The sequence below is a fragment of the Carlito syrichta genome, unplaced genomic scaffold (genome assembly GCF_000164805.1).
Source record: "Carlito syrichta isolate Samal-C Ts95f unplaced genomic scaffold, Tarsius_syrichta-2.0.1 Scaffold143099, whole genome shotgun sequence".
NCBI lineage: Eukaryota > Metazoa > Chordata > Mammalia > Primates > Tarsiidae > Carlito > Carlito syrichta.
The window spans coordinates 24659-41605 of record NW_007087195.1 but is presented as its reverse complement, the minus strand read 5'-3'; the positions used below and the strand labels follow the sequence as shown (position 1 = coordinate 41605).

The 16947-nt window shown below is 48.9% G+C and overlaps 1 protein-coding gene across 2 annotated transcripts in view; it reads left to right on the top strand.

The window, feature by feature from the left end:
- The window catches only part of RHBDL3 (rhomboid like 3), a 54800-nt gene extending 37853 nt beyond the window's left edge, over positions 1-16947 (top strand). For both annotated transcript variants that reach the window (XM_008050152.2, XM_008050151.1), the window contains exons 6-8: positions 3000-3100; positions 12324-12384; positions 15985-16947. In XM_008050152.2, the coding sequence (XP_008048343.1) occupies positions 3000-3100; positions 12324-12384; positions 15985-16256 (434 nt within the window). In that variant the 3' untranslated portion in view covers positions 16257-16947. The remainder of the gene's footprint in view (positions 1-2999; positions 3101-12323; positions 12385-15984) is intronic.

The following is a 16947-nucleotide window of genomic DNA, read 5'->3' as shown; positions in this document are numbered from 1 at the left end:
GCGTGAGATTACAGGCTAAGCCACCGAGCCCGGCTCTAATCAGTTGCTTAAGGGAGGTTGGAAAGTTACAACAATCAAAGAAGCTACCTTGCTTCATTTTTTTTTTTGAGTCAGAGTCTCACTCCGTCGCACAGGTTAGAGTGCAGTGGAATACTCATGGCCACCCCAGCATTGATCTGCTGGGCTCCTGTAATCCTTCCACCTTAGCCTTCCAGGTAGCTGGAATTACAGGTGCGGACTACCATGCCCTGCTAATTTTTGATTTTTTGTAGAGACGAGATCTCACCAAGTTGTCCAGGCTCGTCTTGAATCCGTGGGCTCAAGCAATCCACTTGCCTCGGCCTCCCAAAGTGCTGGGACTACAGGCTGAGCCACTGAGCCCAGCCTACCTTGCTAAATTTAAATAAACAACTTAGAATCAAATACAAGAGATTTAAGAAACCCCTGTTGCCAGAGCCTTGGCTTGTGACAGAACCAGGATCTGAGCCTCAGTCCCTGGACTTGGATCACTGAATTTCTGATCTGGAAGGAACCCTGGAGGTCCTGCCAGTGGATGGCATGTAGCCCTCCAGGCCTTATCTCCACACAACCATCTATGCTCTGCTCATGGGTCAGGGCATCCCGGAGAGGTTTCCTTTGAGAAGAGGGTTTCGTTGCTCACATGTTGGAAAGCCTAAGACCTCCTCATTTCACAGATGTGAAAACCGAAGCCCAAAGAATTCAGAGGTTGTGCCCAAGGTCGGACAGCCCACCAGCCATGCCCCCCTCCATACTCCTGCCACAATCCCAAACTGACCCCTGACCCTGGGGTCAGAACTCTGAGCCATGGGTAGGGTGAGGGAAAGGTCACTGTGTGCAGGCTTGACCCAGGCAGGGGCCCTCCCCTGCCTGCAGCAGCCCTGATGTCTCTCTGCCCTGGTGGACCATGCTGGGGCAGGGATGAGGGAGCAGAGGCTGGGCCGGTTTGTACGGACCTGCTAGGAGGAGAAAGACCAGCCTACGCTGGGGCTTCCTCTGTCCAAAAGGTAATTAATGAGGAGCAGCTTAGGCAGTCAGCCCTCCTCACAACCCTGCAATGCAGCCTTCTTAGATGGTCCCGCCAGGAGAGCGTGGGAAACCTTTGTCATGCAGATCCTGTGTCTATTTGTTTGCCACCCTGGGATTTTTTTTTTTTTTTCTACTGTTATATATGGCTGACCCTGTGGCTAGGCAGTAAAGAAAAAAAAGAAAAAGAAAGTTATCTGACAATAGATCAATACCTAATTAAAGCCAGAGAGAAGGCATGAAAGATTTATAGTTGCCCTGGGAGGGGAGGAGGACTTGGGAGTCCTCGGTTCATGACAGCTTGGGTTTTTTCTGAAAGATTACATCCCCTTTGAGACTAAGAATTGGTTGTGGGGCTCTCGTTCTTGAAGGATCTCAATGAGCCGAGGGGCCCTGTTAGAGGTGGGGTGGGGGAGGTGGGTGATGTTATCAGGGGCTTTCCATGTCGGGTCATCATGCTTTGGGTCCTGGCCTGGGCCCAACCTCCTCCTAACTCCTGGATCCTCCACCCTGATAGAACCTGCAGAATTGGCTTGCTGCCTGTCCCTCCTCTTCAGCGACTAATTGGCTCAGGAGCCCGAGGGCATTTTCCAGTGGTAATTTTTGCACACTCACCCGGGCCAGCCACCTCTCAGCCTCTGAGCCCTGGGCTCTACCTCCTAGTTATTTTTAGTCTCCTGTGTCCTTTCCCTGGAAGCCAAAGCATTGATTACTCTCAAATGAGACCAGAACAATAAATTTCCCATCTTCTCTCTGCCCAGCTTTCCTCCCAGGACAAAAGTTTCTCATCCCCCAGACCAGGCATCGTGTACCCTTCCTTTCCCCTAGAGGGTATGACATCATCCTCTTTCTGTCTCTCTTTGGATGACTTTTCAAGGACATTTTTCCTTCAAAGAAACCCCACTCAATAGACCCTGTTGGCCTTTTGTGACTTAGCTCAGCTGGAGGAGGGGTGGAGGTGACGCCAAACATGTTTCTAGATGCTGCTGAGCCGACAGTGATGGTAGGGAGTGGAGGTCAACCTCTGGACCCGTTTGGGGAGCGACTGCTCTAAAAGCAAGAGCACAGGCTTTGGTCAAGAACACAGTTTTGTGTCAGGCAGACCCGAACTCAGATCCTGATCCAGAACTTCCAAATGGGATTCGACTCAGTTTCCTCATCTCTGCAATGAGGCTCCTAGCCCCCACTTCAAAGGGCTGTCTTGAGGTTGAGGGAAGAATACATGTAAGATGGTGACACAGTGTCTGTGACCTGGTATCCACTAAGTGGCAGCTGTTTCTGTGATAACCACCACGACTATTTTTGTCATTGCTCCAGCACCCTGAGATAGCATAATGTTAGGCAGAGGTGGGTTGAGAGGCAGATGACCTGGGTCATAGTCTGAGTTCTACTTTGGACAAATCACTTCCCCACATCCCTTCTCTTTTTTTATCTTTATTTTTATTTGTTTTTTAGAGATAAGGTCTTGTTCTATACCCAGACTAAAGTGCAATGGCACAATCATAGCTCACTGTAGCCTAGAAGTCCTGAGCTTAAGTGATCCTCCAACCTTAGCCTCCCAAGTAGTTGGGATTACAGACATGTGCCACCATGCCTGGCCAAGTTTTTTCTTTATTTCTTCCTTTTTTTTCTAGAAATGGGATCTTACTATGTTGGCCAGGGTGGTCTTGAACTCTTTGGCTTCAAGCAGTCCTCCTGCCTCAGCCTTCCAAAGCGCTGGGATTAACTTCTCTTACTTGCATCTTCACTTCCCATCTGTAAATAAGAAAGTTGAATCAAATAGTTCTTTCAGTCAGAAATTAATCCTCTAAGAAATGCATGGGAAACTCCAAGGTAACATATTCCAAGAGATGGAGCCTCTTGCCCTGGGGTCTTACCATCAAGGCTGCAGAGCCCAAGGCCTGGGGGAGCCTAGCTCAGCACATTTGAGAATTCTCACTGTCTTTCTATACCAGGGTCCTTGGCGGTGTCTGTGGCTGACATGACTGCGCCAGTCGTGGGCTCTTCTGGAGGCGTGTATGCGCTCGTCTCTGCTCATCTGGCCAACATCGTCATGGTGAGCACCTCCCGTCCACAGTGTGCCCTTTCTTGCCCTCTCCTCTGCCATCATTGGGCCCGATATTAATCCACTGGAGCTGCCCAACCCAGGCCCGTCAAGTGCCAGGCAGACCTGGCTGGGAGCAGAGTTCATACACACTCTCACTCTCTGCAGGCCCTTTTCAGGTGGGTGCCTTCCATGTGCAATTAGTGTTTTCTCCATTCACGGCTTGGCCCAGGAATGTGACCATTTTCCTATTCTATGTCTTTCCCATTTTGTGACTTTGGAGTGTTTTAATTTGACCACGAGTGTACAAGGTCATTGGAATTGCTCATTTGTCATAGCTTGTTTGTTTTGTTTTTCTTACTCTGTTGCCTAGGCTGGAGTGCAGTGGTGCGGTCATAGCTCACTACAGCCTTGAACACCCAGTCTCAAGTGATCCTTTCCCCCTAGCCTCCCAGGTAGCTAGGACTGCAGGTTCTCACTGCCACACCTGGCTCATTTTAAAAAAATTTTTGGCCGGGCATGGTAGCTCAAGCCTGTAATCCCAGCACTTTGGGAGGCCAAGGTAAGAGGATTGCCTGAGCCCACAGGTTCAAGACCAGCCTGGGCAAGTTGGCGAGACCTCATCTCTACAGTAAATCAAAAAATTAGCTGGGTATGGTAGCGTGTGCCTGTAGTTCTGGCTACTTGGAAGGCTGAGGCAGAAGGATCACCTGAGCTCAGCGAGTTGATGCTGGGGTGGCCATAAGCATGCCACTGCACTTCAGCCTGGGCAACAGTGAGACTCCAACTAAAAAAAAAAAAAAAGTTTGTAATCGGTGTGGCGGCTCATGCCTATAATTCCTGCACTTTGGGAGGCAGAGGCAAAAGAATTGCCTAAGCCCACAGATTCCAGACCAGCCTGGGCAACATGGTGAGACCTTGTCTCTACAATAAATCAAAAAATTAGCTGGGCATGATGGTGCATGCCTGTAGTTCCAGCTACTTGGAAGGCTGAAGCAGAAGGATCACCTGAGCCCAGCAGGTCGAGGCGGCAGTGGCCATGAGTGTGCCACTGTACTCCAGCCTGGGTGACAGAGTAAGACTCCAACTCAAAAAAAGAAAAATTACTCCAAGGCTGGTCTCCATCCTCATCTACTTGGGTGAACATCTTTTCCAATGTGGTTTGAGAATCTTCCTATAATAAACACCTTTGTTTTTGTTAATAAATATAAATAAATAAAATTTAAAAAAAATTTTTGTAGAGATGAAGGTCTTGCTATGTTGCCAAGACTGGTCTCAAACTCATGGCCTCAAATGATCCTGGCACTTTGGACTCCCAAAGTGCTGGGATTGCAGATTTGAGCCACTATGCCTGGCCTTATTTTCATAAACTGTTAAAATTAAAGGGACCTTAGAGATTATCTCATCACAGTTCCCAAGTAGAGAAGGAGATTCTATGAGGTTAAGTGATTTGTTGAAAGTCACAGTCAAGTTTGTGACAAAATCAGAACTTGAACTCATATCTCCTAACCACCATTCAAGAGTTGTTCCCCCATACCAGCCTCTCATCACTCCATTTCTCTTGCTTCTTGTCTTTTCCCAAAAGGCATAATAATGGGGTGGTGAAGAGCACAGGCTATGGAGCCAGTCAGCCTAGGTCTGAATCCCAGCTACCCACTTCCTAAAGCGTGACCTTAGGCAAATTACCTAAGTGTTTTGTACTTCAGTTTCTATATCTGTGAAATGGAATGATATGCAATAAGTGAGATAAAGTGAAAATAACCACTTAATATAAATGCTAACTTAATTCCTTACTCCTCACAGAAGAAGCCAGGGTGGGCTCAGACTAGACTAAGTCTATCTTGAAGGCAAGAAACTGGAATGCATCTAGTAGTCTTAGAGGATGTCAAAGTCCTTGTTTTGGAGGAAGTCTGATGTCTGAAGGGGGAGTCACTGGTGGTGCTTGGCTAACCCTGCCTGATGCCGCTGCTGGCTTGGGATCCTCTGGATCTTTCTCATGTTTCCCCAGTGCCTGGCCATGGTACGTGATGCCCACTTGGTATTGGTGAAGGAAGGAAGGAGAGGGGGAAGGAAGTCCAGAAAAGGCATAACTTCTCTTTGGGGCCCTCCTGTTCTCACCTGCTCCTCCATCACTGTCTTCACCCACGTAGCAGGTGTGTGAATGTTCAGTGATCACAGTTTTGGGAGTTTCTGAATTCTCCCATGTCTTTCTTCTTATCAGTCATACTGTCATCTGCCCTGGTCCCAACCCCATCTCTTTTCTTTTCATCAAAATCCCCACTGTTCATTGAGAGAGAGAAGAGAGAACACAAGAGGGAGAGAGGAAAACAAAGGAAGAAAGAAGAAAAGAGAGGAAGAGAGGAGAGGATAGAGAAAGACAGACACTCTGCTTGCTACTGGCCTGAATTTTAGCAACTTCAGGCGAATGCTCAGAGAGAGACTGTGGGTGTCAGGAGACGTGTGGGACCAGAGAGCCTCTGTGTGTGTGTGTGTGTGTGTGTGTGTGTGTGTGTGTGTGTGTGTGTAGGTGTGTTTACACACTCATGCAGTTCAGTCTGCTGGAAACCCTAGCGCATGGGCTGCCTCCCCTGGCCCCATTAAATGGGTCATTCTGTATCGGTGCCACGTCTTTCCCCAGACACAGCTTTTCCTCTGAATTCTGCCTCCTCCTTCCCCCTCCCCCTGCCCCAATTCCTTTTGGAAGGGGAAGAAATGCTAACCTAACCTTCTCCCTCCCGCTCTGCCCAAGATGTGAATATGTGTAGGGGTGATGACAAGCACAGCTGAGAGGGAGCACGGGAAAGAAGAAACAAGCAGGGAGTTCATAAAGATGTCCTGTTCTCACCCCTTCCCTCACCTCCTGGGAAACAGCCCTGATGCCCCAGAAGTTCCCATGGTGAGGGCAGACCACCCAGGGACCGTGGGGCGGGGCATGGGGTTCGAGGGAGGTGTGGACACAGTGTTGTTCCAGTGTACACTTGTTTCTGGCAAGTGGCCCATGGCCAGTGGCTGTGGAGATGAGCAACCCCATCTGAGAGTGCAGTGCCTTCCCAGAAACACATGGCTCTCCCTGGCCAACTGGGCATTTTGCCATCTCCAGAGCATGATGTGTAGGTAACGCTTCTCTAAAAAGTTGTGTGGTGCCTATCGACAGTGAAAAAAAACTCATTTTTCTCACTAGGGAGGTCGGTGTCCCTTTGTCAAGAGACCACCTGTACTCAAATTAGCTCAGTGCCAAGCAATTCAGAGATACAGTGGGTTGACCCATATGAAAGTGCCATTTTTGGAGGCCACAGGCTTTTAAATAGTGGCAATTTCATATGGTACAACCTAATAGATATATGATTGTTTTCAATTCCAAAATGAAGATTTGGAGTGTATGTGTGTATGCACTCTTACACACACATGCAATAAACACCTCATCAGAACAAAAGACAGAAAAATCATGGACTTGACAGTCAGAAAATTGGGTTTGAGTACCAGTGTCACCATCTTAACAGCTGTAAGTCTGTCACCCTTAACTTCTTGGGGCCTTGATTGTCTCATCTGTGATCCTGTCTTCACAAGGAAGTTGTTAGGAAGACATGAAAAAGTGGACGTGAAGATGCTTTTCACATGGCAAATCACCATACAGCTGTGAGGTACCATGTGTCCGTATGCATGTATGTGTTTATATTTGTGTATGTCACTTTTTATCTCTATCAATTCTGCCTGTTATCTATACAGAGATCAATCAGAAAGTGTGTCCTTTTTTGCCACATATACATCACAGAGAGGGGTTGAACACTACTGCTTCCAGGACTGTTTAACCCAGCGATTCTGCCTTAAATGAAAGTATGTCTTATTATTCGTAAAAACACGTTGAGTTTCAAAAAGCTTGCAGCTTACATCAAGGAATTAAATTCAGGAAGTATTTCAACAAAAGATCTGAAATGCAAACAGACCTACAATCAAGCCTTCTTATTTTAAACACTAGAAATGTAAAGATACACCTAATTGAATAATTTATTAATGGCCTCCTGCTGGCCAGAGTTCCATTTTTATATGTACAAGATATTTACTTACACTTTGCTCTGTATAATAGATGTTTTCCCAAAATGTTTGCGATCTGAATTTTCACAGATTGAACTGTATCGGCACAGCACAAAGAAAGCTTGTTGTCTAAAATATACTAAAGATTTCTGTTATAAGGTTTACTTTATTTATTTATTTATTTATTTATTTGAGTTGGAGTCTCACTCTGTTGTCCAGACTGGAGTGCAGTGGCCGCTCCCGGCCACCGCAGCCTCGACCTGCTGGGCTCAGGCGATCCTTCCTCCTCCGCCTTCCAAGTAGCCGGAATTACAGGCATACGCTACCACGTCCGGCTGATTTTTTGATTTATTGTAGAGATGAGGTCTTGCTGCCCAGACTGGTCTCGAACCCGCGGACTCAGGCAATCCACTCACCTCAGCCTCCCAAAGGCATGGGATTACAGGCTGAGCCACCGAGCCCGGCTTAAGGTTTACTTTATTAAGTAAAAGATCCTTTTGTAAGACAAACAGTCACTCCCTAATTTACCTGTGTTGTGCAGTCACGTTTCCTGGGTTGGGTTTTCTTGAAATCATTTGACAAAAAACTGTTTCTTTTTTTTTTTTTTTTGAGTTGGAGTCTCACTCCATTGCCCAGACTGGAGTGCAGTAGCACACTCCCAGCCACTGTAGCCTCGACCTATTGGGCTCCAGCAATCCTTCTGCCTCAGCCTTCCAAGTAGCCGAACTACAGGCGCGCACTACCACACCCGGCTAATTTTTGATTTTTTTATTGTAGACATGATGTCTCGCAAAGTGGCTTGGGCGGGTCTCGAACCCGCGGGCTCAGGTAATCCACTCACCTTGACCTCCCAAAGCGCTGGAATTACAGGCTGAGCCACCGAGCCCAGCAAGAAACTGTTTCTACCAGGGATGTATAAAGCTGTATTGGAATGGAAGCTCCCTACCTGGGTTTCGGCCTCTGAACTCTTACCTGGTTGGGTGAATGAGATGCTGAGGGGACTGTTTACCGACTTGTTTGCTGCGGGTGAGTTACTGTCTCACTCTTCAAGGCTCTGGGAGAGAATGAAATTAAAGGGCCTGCCAAAGGTTTGTATTCCCCAGGGGCCCGCAGACTTCTCAACATTTATAGCAGCAGCCGTGCTACCTGTGTGGGAGATTTTTTCTGCTCTCCTGTCGTTTCAGTGTGCTCATTTTATTGGAAGGAATCGTGGATAGGGAAAGCAAGGCAGCTGGTGAGAAGGGGTGACTTTATAGTTTAACTCCTCAGCTGCTGCTGGGAAGCAGGTCAAACTGCAGAGGCTGCAGCTAGGACGGATGGCACAGGCAGATGGAACGTGACTTGTTCTCTGGAGTGGGGGTGGACAGAGCCCTGGACTGGGCACCCTGTTGACTCCCCATTCACTCACTGTGACCTCAAAGTAGCCCTCCCGGATCCTCAGTTTCTTCTTCCCTCAGATGCAGGGCAGAGGGATTGGCTGGATCAGGTTGGCTAACTCCACTGTTTTAGGGACCAGGCAGGGGTCGTAAACTCATGAAGCTGGCCTGGGTAGTACTATAGCAAAGCCAGAGCACCCAGCTTTAGTTGTGTGAATCTGGATTTTTTTTTTTTTTTTTGAGTTGGAGTCTCACTCTGTCGCCCAAACTGGAGTGCAGTGGCCGCTCCCGGCCACCGCAGCCTCGACCTGCTGGGCTCCGGTGATCCTTCCTCCTCAGCCTTCCAAGTAGCTGGAACTACAGGCTCACGCTTCCATGCCCGGCTCATTTTGATTTATTGTAGAGATGAGGTCTCGCCAAGTTGCCCAGGCGGGTCTCGAACCCACGGGCTCAGGCGATTCACTCACCTCAGCCTCCCAAAGGCGCAGGATTACAGGCTGAGCCACCGAGCCTGGCTCCCAGGCTGGTCTTAAACCCCTGGGTTCAGAAAATCTTCTCATCTCCTCCCAAAGTACTGGGATTACAGGTGTGAGCCATCATGCCCAGCCTCAGAGGGTTTTTAAGAGGAAGAGGGATATTAGAAGTATCCTGTATCACTTCTGTTTGTAATTGTGGTAAATGCACATAACATAAACTTTACTATCTTTTTGGAGGGGGCGGTTTAGAGTCTCATCTCACTCTGTCGCTCAGGCTGGAGTACAGTGGCACGCTCACGGCCACCACAGCCTCGACCTACTGAGCTCAGGGGATCCTTCTGCCTCAGCCTTCCAAGTAGCTGGAACTACAGGTGCACGCTACCATGCCCGGCTCATTTTCTGATTTATTGTCGAGATGAGGTCTCGCCAGTTTACCCAGGCTGGTCTCAAACCCCTGGGCTCAGGCAATCCTCTCGCCTCAGTCTCCCAAAGTGCTGGGATTATAGACTTGAGCCACCATGCCTGGCCAAAAATTTACTACCTTTTAAAGTGTACATTTTAAGTGTACAGTTCAGTGCAATTAAGAACATTGTACTTTGTTGTGCAACTGTCACCACCATCAGTTGCAGAAATTTTTCATCTTGCAAAACAGAAACTCTGTGCCCATGAAACAGTGATCCCCATTCCCTCCTCCCCCAGCCCCTGGCAACCACCATTCTACCTTCTCTATGGATTTGACTACTCTAAGGACCTCATATTGACCGGACGTGGTGGCTCAAGCCTATAATCCCAGCACTTTGGGAGGCTGAGGCAAGAGGATTGCCTGAGCTCAGGTGTTCAAGACCAGTCTGGGCAACTTGGTGAGACCTTGTATCTACAATAAATCAAGAAATAATGTGGTCATGCATGCCTGTGGTTCCAGCTACTTTGAAGGCTGAGGTGAAAGGTTTGCCTGAGCCCAGCAGGTCGAGGCTGCAGTGTCTGTGAGTGTGCCACTACACTCCAGCCTGGGTGACAGAGCGAGACTCCAACTCAAAACAAAGCAAAACAAAAAACTCATATTAGTGGAATCATACAGTATTTGTCTTTTTGTGACTGGCTTATTTCATTTGGCATAATGTCCTTATGTGTTGTTGCACCTGTCAGGATTTCCTTCTTTTGAGGCTGAATGATATTTCATAGTGTGTATATTATTATGTTTTATTTCTCCATTCATCCATTAATAGAGGTTCTTTCCACCTCTTGGCTATTGTAAATACTGCTGCTATGAATGTGGGTCTCTGTAATGTCCCATCGGTGGACATTATGGAGAGGCATCTGGCAAACAATAGCAGGGAGAACTTTCTGGTGGTGAGAACCTGTCACAGGATTGCCCAGAGGGAGGTACTGAACATCCGTCACAGGGGCTGGAGGGATGTCTTGCTGGCTACTTAACAGTATGTGCTCCCTTTGGGAACAGACATCCCATCAGGGGATTCTCAAGATTCCTCCCATCCTAGAGAGAAGCTGAGGAGAGAAGCTGAGAGAAGCTGAGGGGCCACCCAATGTCAGCTAATTGAGAGAAGCTCAGATTGGATTGCTAGACCCAGTGGAGGGCACCGACTCTCATTTTGTTCCTTGTCTCCTGGCAAGGGTCCGCTGGGCGGACTGCAGCAGATGATAGCATTATCCTGCCATCTGCTTCTTAGTGCAGAACATGTCAGCAAGGAAACTTTAGATTTTACACCTAAAGAGGGCCACGTGTTACCCACCTCACCTTCTGAGAAGAAGGGATTGCCGGTCAGTGAGGAGTAACAAGAAAGGGAGGTAGTGGGCAAGAAACCGAATGCCACAAAGTTTCTCCCTCCTTTCGGCAGCTCCTGTGTGTCCTGCTTGTTCGACAGAAGCTTTTACGGATGTTATTGTCCGTGCCAGTGTTTGGCGCCTCTGTAAAGTTTAACGTATGTTCCTGCAACCTCAAAGAAGTGCCAGACGTGCCCCCGAGCTGCTGCCAGGCAGCAAAGGCAGATTGGGTGGGTGAGAGGGAACAGAAGTTCTCCGGCCGTGCCCCACTGCCTCCTTCCCTGGGGCTGATGTGTTCCAGGAAGATTCTGGGCTCATTTCTGTTTGTGCGTGCGCCCTTCGTATAAATGGAATAGTGCTTTGAATGCACTGCAGGAGTGCCTCTCAAAGGAACCCTGTAGTGAAGTCTTTTGTAAAGTGAGAAATCCTTTTGTAAGGTGAATAATTGTGCTGTTTATCTGCTTTGGAGGTTCACAGTTTTCAGAGATTCTCAGGGGAGAGGGAGTTGTTTGAAGGCCATCTGGCCCACCCCTTCCAATGCCGGGTTCTCCTCAAGAGCGTCCTCTCCCAGTGATGTGAAGTCCCTGTTTGAAACCTTTAGTGATGGGAAACCCACGACCCCCACTCTCTCCCCCCACAAAGGATCATTCCATCTCTGGACAGTTCTGATTATTATTAGCAAGGGAAGCTTACCATGAGCTAAAAAGTCTCTCTCCAAAGTTTTCATCCATTGAGTCATCTGCTTGTAACTTACACTGACTTGGATGTGCCCTATTCTTTGTTGACTCACTTGCTATTTGACAATGACCTTGACTCCAGAGTCTTCTCTTCTTTGTGCTAAAAGATCCTGGCTTCCTCATGCATTCTTCATATGCAGGACTTTGATTTATTTTATCCTTCTGATGGCTCTGCTTCAACTTTGCTTGGTTTGCTGTCTTGCATCCTTTTGCAGTCTTGAAACCCAGCAATTAACGCAACTGTTGGATCTTGCCTGTCCGTGTTGAAGAGACAGGGATTCTCATCTCCCTAGATCTGGATTCCTTTCCCCTGTTAGTGCAGCTCAAGAGCTTTTTGACAAGAATAAATTTACCATTGCCTATAAGCTCAAAGTCATGTTGGTGTGTTCTGCCATTAAGCTCCAAACCCTTCATTCAGGATTTCATGGAGATTATTATTATTATTGAGTCAAAGTCTTACTCTGTTGCAGGTTGAAGTGCAGTGACACAATTATGAGTCACGGCAACCTTGACCTCCAGGACTCAGGCAATCATTCCTGCCTCAACCACCTGAGTAGCTGGGACTACAGGCACATGCCACCATGCTTGGTTTTTTTTTCTTTTTCTTTTTTTTGGTAGTGACAAGGTCTTGCTATGTTGGCTAGGCTGACCTCAAATTCCTGGGATCAAGCAATCCTCCCACCTCAGCCTCCCAAAGTGCTGAGATTTACAGGCGTGAACCACTATGTCCAGCCAAGATTACTTTTTTTTAATGTCGGATTTTCTTAAGCAAGATACACCTACAGAGGAGTGGTCTAATCTGGAACTAACAAAACTTCTCCTTTTTCCCTAGAACTGGTCAGGCATGAAGTGCCAATTCAAGCTGCTGCGGATGGCTGTGGCATTGATCTGTAGTAAGTACCAATGGGGCAGGCTGGGGGAAGACAGCCTGGCACTAAGCCCTGGAGTACAAAGATGGCACAGTCCCTGCCTTTCAGGGGCTTGTGGTCAGGAAAAAAAGTGGGACATGTCAATAATGGACAACAAAGTGGAGATGTTGTGAGAGCAATCTGTCCCACTGCGCTGCTCATAGCCCTTCTTCATTGTTTATCTGTCCGTTTATTTAAATGCTTTTTTCAGCCAGGTGTGGTGGCTCATGCCTATAATCCCAGCACTTTGGGAGGCCGAGGTGAGAGGATTGCCTGAGCCCATGGGTTCGAGACCAGCCTGGGCAACTTGGTGAGATCTCATCTCTACAATAAATAACAAAATTAGCTGCGCACGGTGGCACGTGCTTGTAGTTCCGGCTACTTGGAAGTCTGAGGCAGAAGGATCGCTTGAGCCCAGCAGGTCGAAGCTGCAGTGGCCGTGAACGTGCCTCTACACTCCAGCCTGGGTGACAGAGTGAAACTCCAACTCAAAATAAATAAATAAATAAATAAATAAATAAATAAGCAAGTCGGGCTCGGTGGCTCAGCCTGTAATCCCGCGCCTTGGGAGGCTGAGGTGAGTGGAATGCCTGAGCCCGCGAGTTTGAGACCCGCCTGGGCAACTTGGCAAGACCTCATCTCTACAATAAATCAAAAAATCAGCCGGACATGATAGTGCGCACCTGTAATTCCGGCTACTCGGAAGGCTGAGGCGGAAGGATCGCCAGAGCCCAGCAGGTTGAGGCTGTGGTGGCCGGAAGTGGCCACTGCACTCCAGTCAAAGGTACAGCATGGACAAAGACTTAGGAGAGCGAGGGGTTACAGACTGAGAACTCAAAAAAAATAAAAATAAAAAAAAAGAGTGAGGGATCCTGGCAGGGAGCTGTTTAGTGAAACTAAGGAATGAGGTTGAGAACCGTGTGTGATTGTTGTCAGAAATAAAGCTAGTGAGATAGTAGGGTCAGATCATCAAGGGGGCTTTAAATGCTAAGAAAAAAAATGTATTTCACCCTAAAGGCACTGGGGCTCATGGGGGGCTTTCAACAAGGTTTTGAAGGATAGCCAGAATTTTAGAAAACCAGTCAGGCTACCAGTGGAGAATGGGTTGGGGATGAGATCAGAGGCCAAAGGGCTCCTTCTGAGATGGAAAGAGAGTCTGAACAGAGCAGTGCAGGCAGGAAGATAGAAGAGGAAAGAACGTTCTCTCATCTGTTCTCCGAACATTCCTGCTGAAAGTATTATTAGACTTAATTCACAGGTAGACTCCAGGCTCAGAGCATTAAGTTCTTCGGCCAAGCTCACCCCATTAAGAGATGATAGGCTCGGTGGCTCAGCCTGTAATCCCGCGTCTTTGGGAGGCTGAGGTGAGTGGATTGCCTGAGCCTGTGGGTTCGCGACCTGCCTGGGCAAGTTGGCGAGACCTCATCTCTACAATAAAAATTAAAAATTAACCGGGCGTGGTAGCTCACGCCTGTAGTTCCAGCTACTTGGAAGGCTGAGGCGGAAGGATCGCCAGAACCCAGCAGGTCGAGGCTGCGGTGGCTGGGAGCAGCCACTGCACTCCAGTCTGGGTGACCGAGTGAGACTCCAACTCAAAAAAAAAAAAAAAAAAAAGAGATGATAGAGCAGAATTCAGAGCCAACCTGTGCCGATTCTGAGGCCCTACATGTTAGCCAGGCTGGGCAGTGAGCACCTGAGAACGTGGGTGGAGGGTTAGGCCCTTGAGGACCCCACTTTAGTCCACTTTTTCCTTCCTTGCCTCTGACCCCATGACTTTCAGGCAGTGATTCTGCCCTGACCCTCTGTGGGGCTCTCTGGATCCCAGTTTCCCAGAAGGGGTTGGAGAATCTCTAATCCCAGAAAGACATTCCAGCCTTAAAACCCGAGGGTTCCTTGAATCAGGGTAGTAGGGTGCAGTGGGATGGGGGTGAGCATAGCTTCTGTGTTGGCTCAGACTCTGAGTTTGTCTGCTTTTGAAGAAGGAAAGAGAAGCATGAGTCTTGTTCTGTTGGGTTTTTTTTGAGTTGGAATCTCACTCTGTCACCCAGACTGGAGTGCATTGGCACGCTCCTGGCCACTGCAGCCTCAACCTGCTGGGCTCCAGCGATCCTTCAGCCTCAGCCTTCCAAGTAGCTGGAACTACAGGCACGCGCTACCACACCCAGCTAATTTTTTGATTTATTGTAGAGATGAGGTCTCACCAAGTTGCCCAGGCGGGTCTCGAACCCGGGGGCTCTGGCAATCCACTCACCTCAGCCTCCCAAGGCGTGGGATTACAGGCTGAGCCCCTGAACCCGGCTATGAGTCTTGTTTTTAAAAATCCAGCCCTAGGTAGGCTTCATGAAAACTGAAATGCTGTTTTGGAGTTGGAGACTATTGTCTTTCAAACCTCTTTTATCAAACCCAGGACCTGGTGGTTAAAGGCTAGAAGGATGCCCTAGGGCCTGGGCTGGGGGGGGGGGGGGGGGGGGGCAGATCAGCTGTCCCTGGCTGCTCCTTTTCCGCCATCTATCGGTCATCCTTAGAGATGCAGGCCCAGTCCAGAAGGCTGGGCAATCCCCATGGGAAGGAAGGTCCCTGGAGGTTCTGGCTCCCTGGAGTGGTGAGGGTGGATAGAGTACACTGGCTAATTAAATGGGAGCTGGACAAGTACAACATTCTCCTCAGAGGGCTATCTTTCAATCTGTCAAATTTGCCCTGGTTTCCTCATCTGTAAAATGGGAATAAGAATGCCTACCCTAGGTATTCTTTAGGTGGTAGATGATGAGATGGTCCAGGTTCTTAGCACCCATCCTTTCAAGAGACTCATCCGCATTTGATTGACCAACTCAAGTAGCTCACACAAGAAGTGTGGGTTAGAGATCGGGATGGAGCCAGTTTAGAATCTGTTAAGGAGTAGTCAATTGCAGCAGTGTGTTGGGGCTAAGGGTAGAGTTCGCATTACTTCCATTCCTTTTTTGACCTTTCTCTCCCTCTGTCCGTACCTTCTGACAACAAAAGCACTGGCTCTGGGAGTTTTTGAGGATTTTGAGATAGTATATAAAAACACTTTACATGCTGTAAAGTGCTGGGCCCATACTGAAGTTGTCAATGTTTGACCGGTGCAGCCTTGGTACTTAGAGGCTGAGACTTTATATGGATAGACAGATGAGGAAACTGAGGTTTGAGGGCTTTGGGGCTTCTACACGAGCTGTCCTCTCTGCCTGGAACGCTCTTCTCAGAGTCTTCTCGTGACGAGGCCTGTCAATATTCAGATCTCAGCTCAAATGCTGCCTTTTTAGGGAGGTCTTGCCTGACCCTCAAACTAAAGATTGGTACTGATTTTACATCCCCATGGATGTGTCTCTTCCTGAAATTACTGCATGCATGCTGCTGTTTACCAGTTCATTGCCAGACCCCCTATACTCTGGGAGAATGGAGGTTCGTCTTCTTCATCACCATATCTCCAGTGCAGACAACAGTCCTTGGCCTCAGAGACAGAGAAGGAACGCATGGGTGGCCAGGCGAGTGGGTGGCGTGCAGGCCTCTCCCTCAGCCCCTGCCTAGGGGCCTCCAGTGACTTCTCTCTGCTTCCTCTCCTTGCAGTGAGCATGGAGTTTGGGCGGGCAGTGTGGCTCCGCTTCCACCCGTCGGCTTATCCCCCGTGCCCTCACCCAAGCTTCGTGGCGCACTTGGGTGGCGTGGCCGTGGGCATCACCCTGGGCGTGGTGGTCCTGAGGAACTACGAGCAGAGGCTGCAGGACCAGTCGCTGTGGTGGATTTTTGTGGCCATGTACACCGTGTTTGTGCTGTTTGCCGTCTTCTGGAACATCTTTGCCTACACCCTGCTGGATTTGAAGCTGCCACCTCCCCCCTGAGGGCTGGGGCCCGAGATGGGGGAGGGGAGGAAAAAGCATCGTCCAAAGGGAGCATCTGCATTCTTTTTTCTCATCAGCAGCTCAGTGGGACCGGGCGGGCAAGGACAGAAGACTCTGGCTGCTGTAATAGCTGTGCTTAGATTTGAACAGACAGTGGAGGCCCTTTCCTGAATAGCACCTGGCGGAGGAGTCTAATGTAGCTGCTTTCATGTTTTAGGCTGTTCTGATGACATCTGGCCAGGGTGAAGTCCTGGGGTGCCATCCCCCTGTGTGGGGCTTGGTCCATGTAGTCAGGCATCTCCTTTCGCTGCCACAGAGTGAGCAGAAGCTTCTCCGTCATCCTCTACCCTGAGAGACCCTGAGAGACCCTAAGAGACCCTAAGAGACGTGGGAAGACCTGAGGGTTGTCAAAGCCAGGCAGGCCCTTCTCCAGTCCAGAGATTGCAGGCCAGTGTCCCCTCTATAGCTGCTGGGTCTGGAGCTGGGGTGAGAAGAGGGCCTATGATGGACATGTCGACCCTGCCCTGGGTAAGACCAGAGTGCACTCCTGTGCCTGTCAGTGAACACTGGAGCAGAGCCTCTAGTGCCTGGGCTGGGCAGATGCTGTGGGCTCCAGGCCCCACTTTTGCCCTAGGGGTGCCCATTGAGAGGGACCCAAGCAGGGGGCAATAAACTTCTTCCCAAGTTCTAA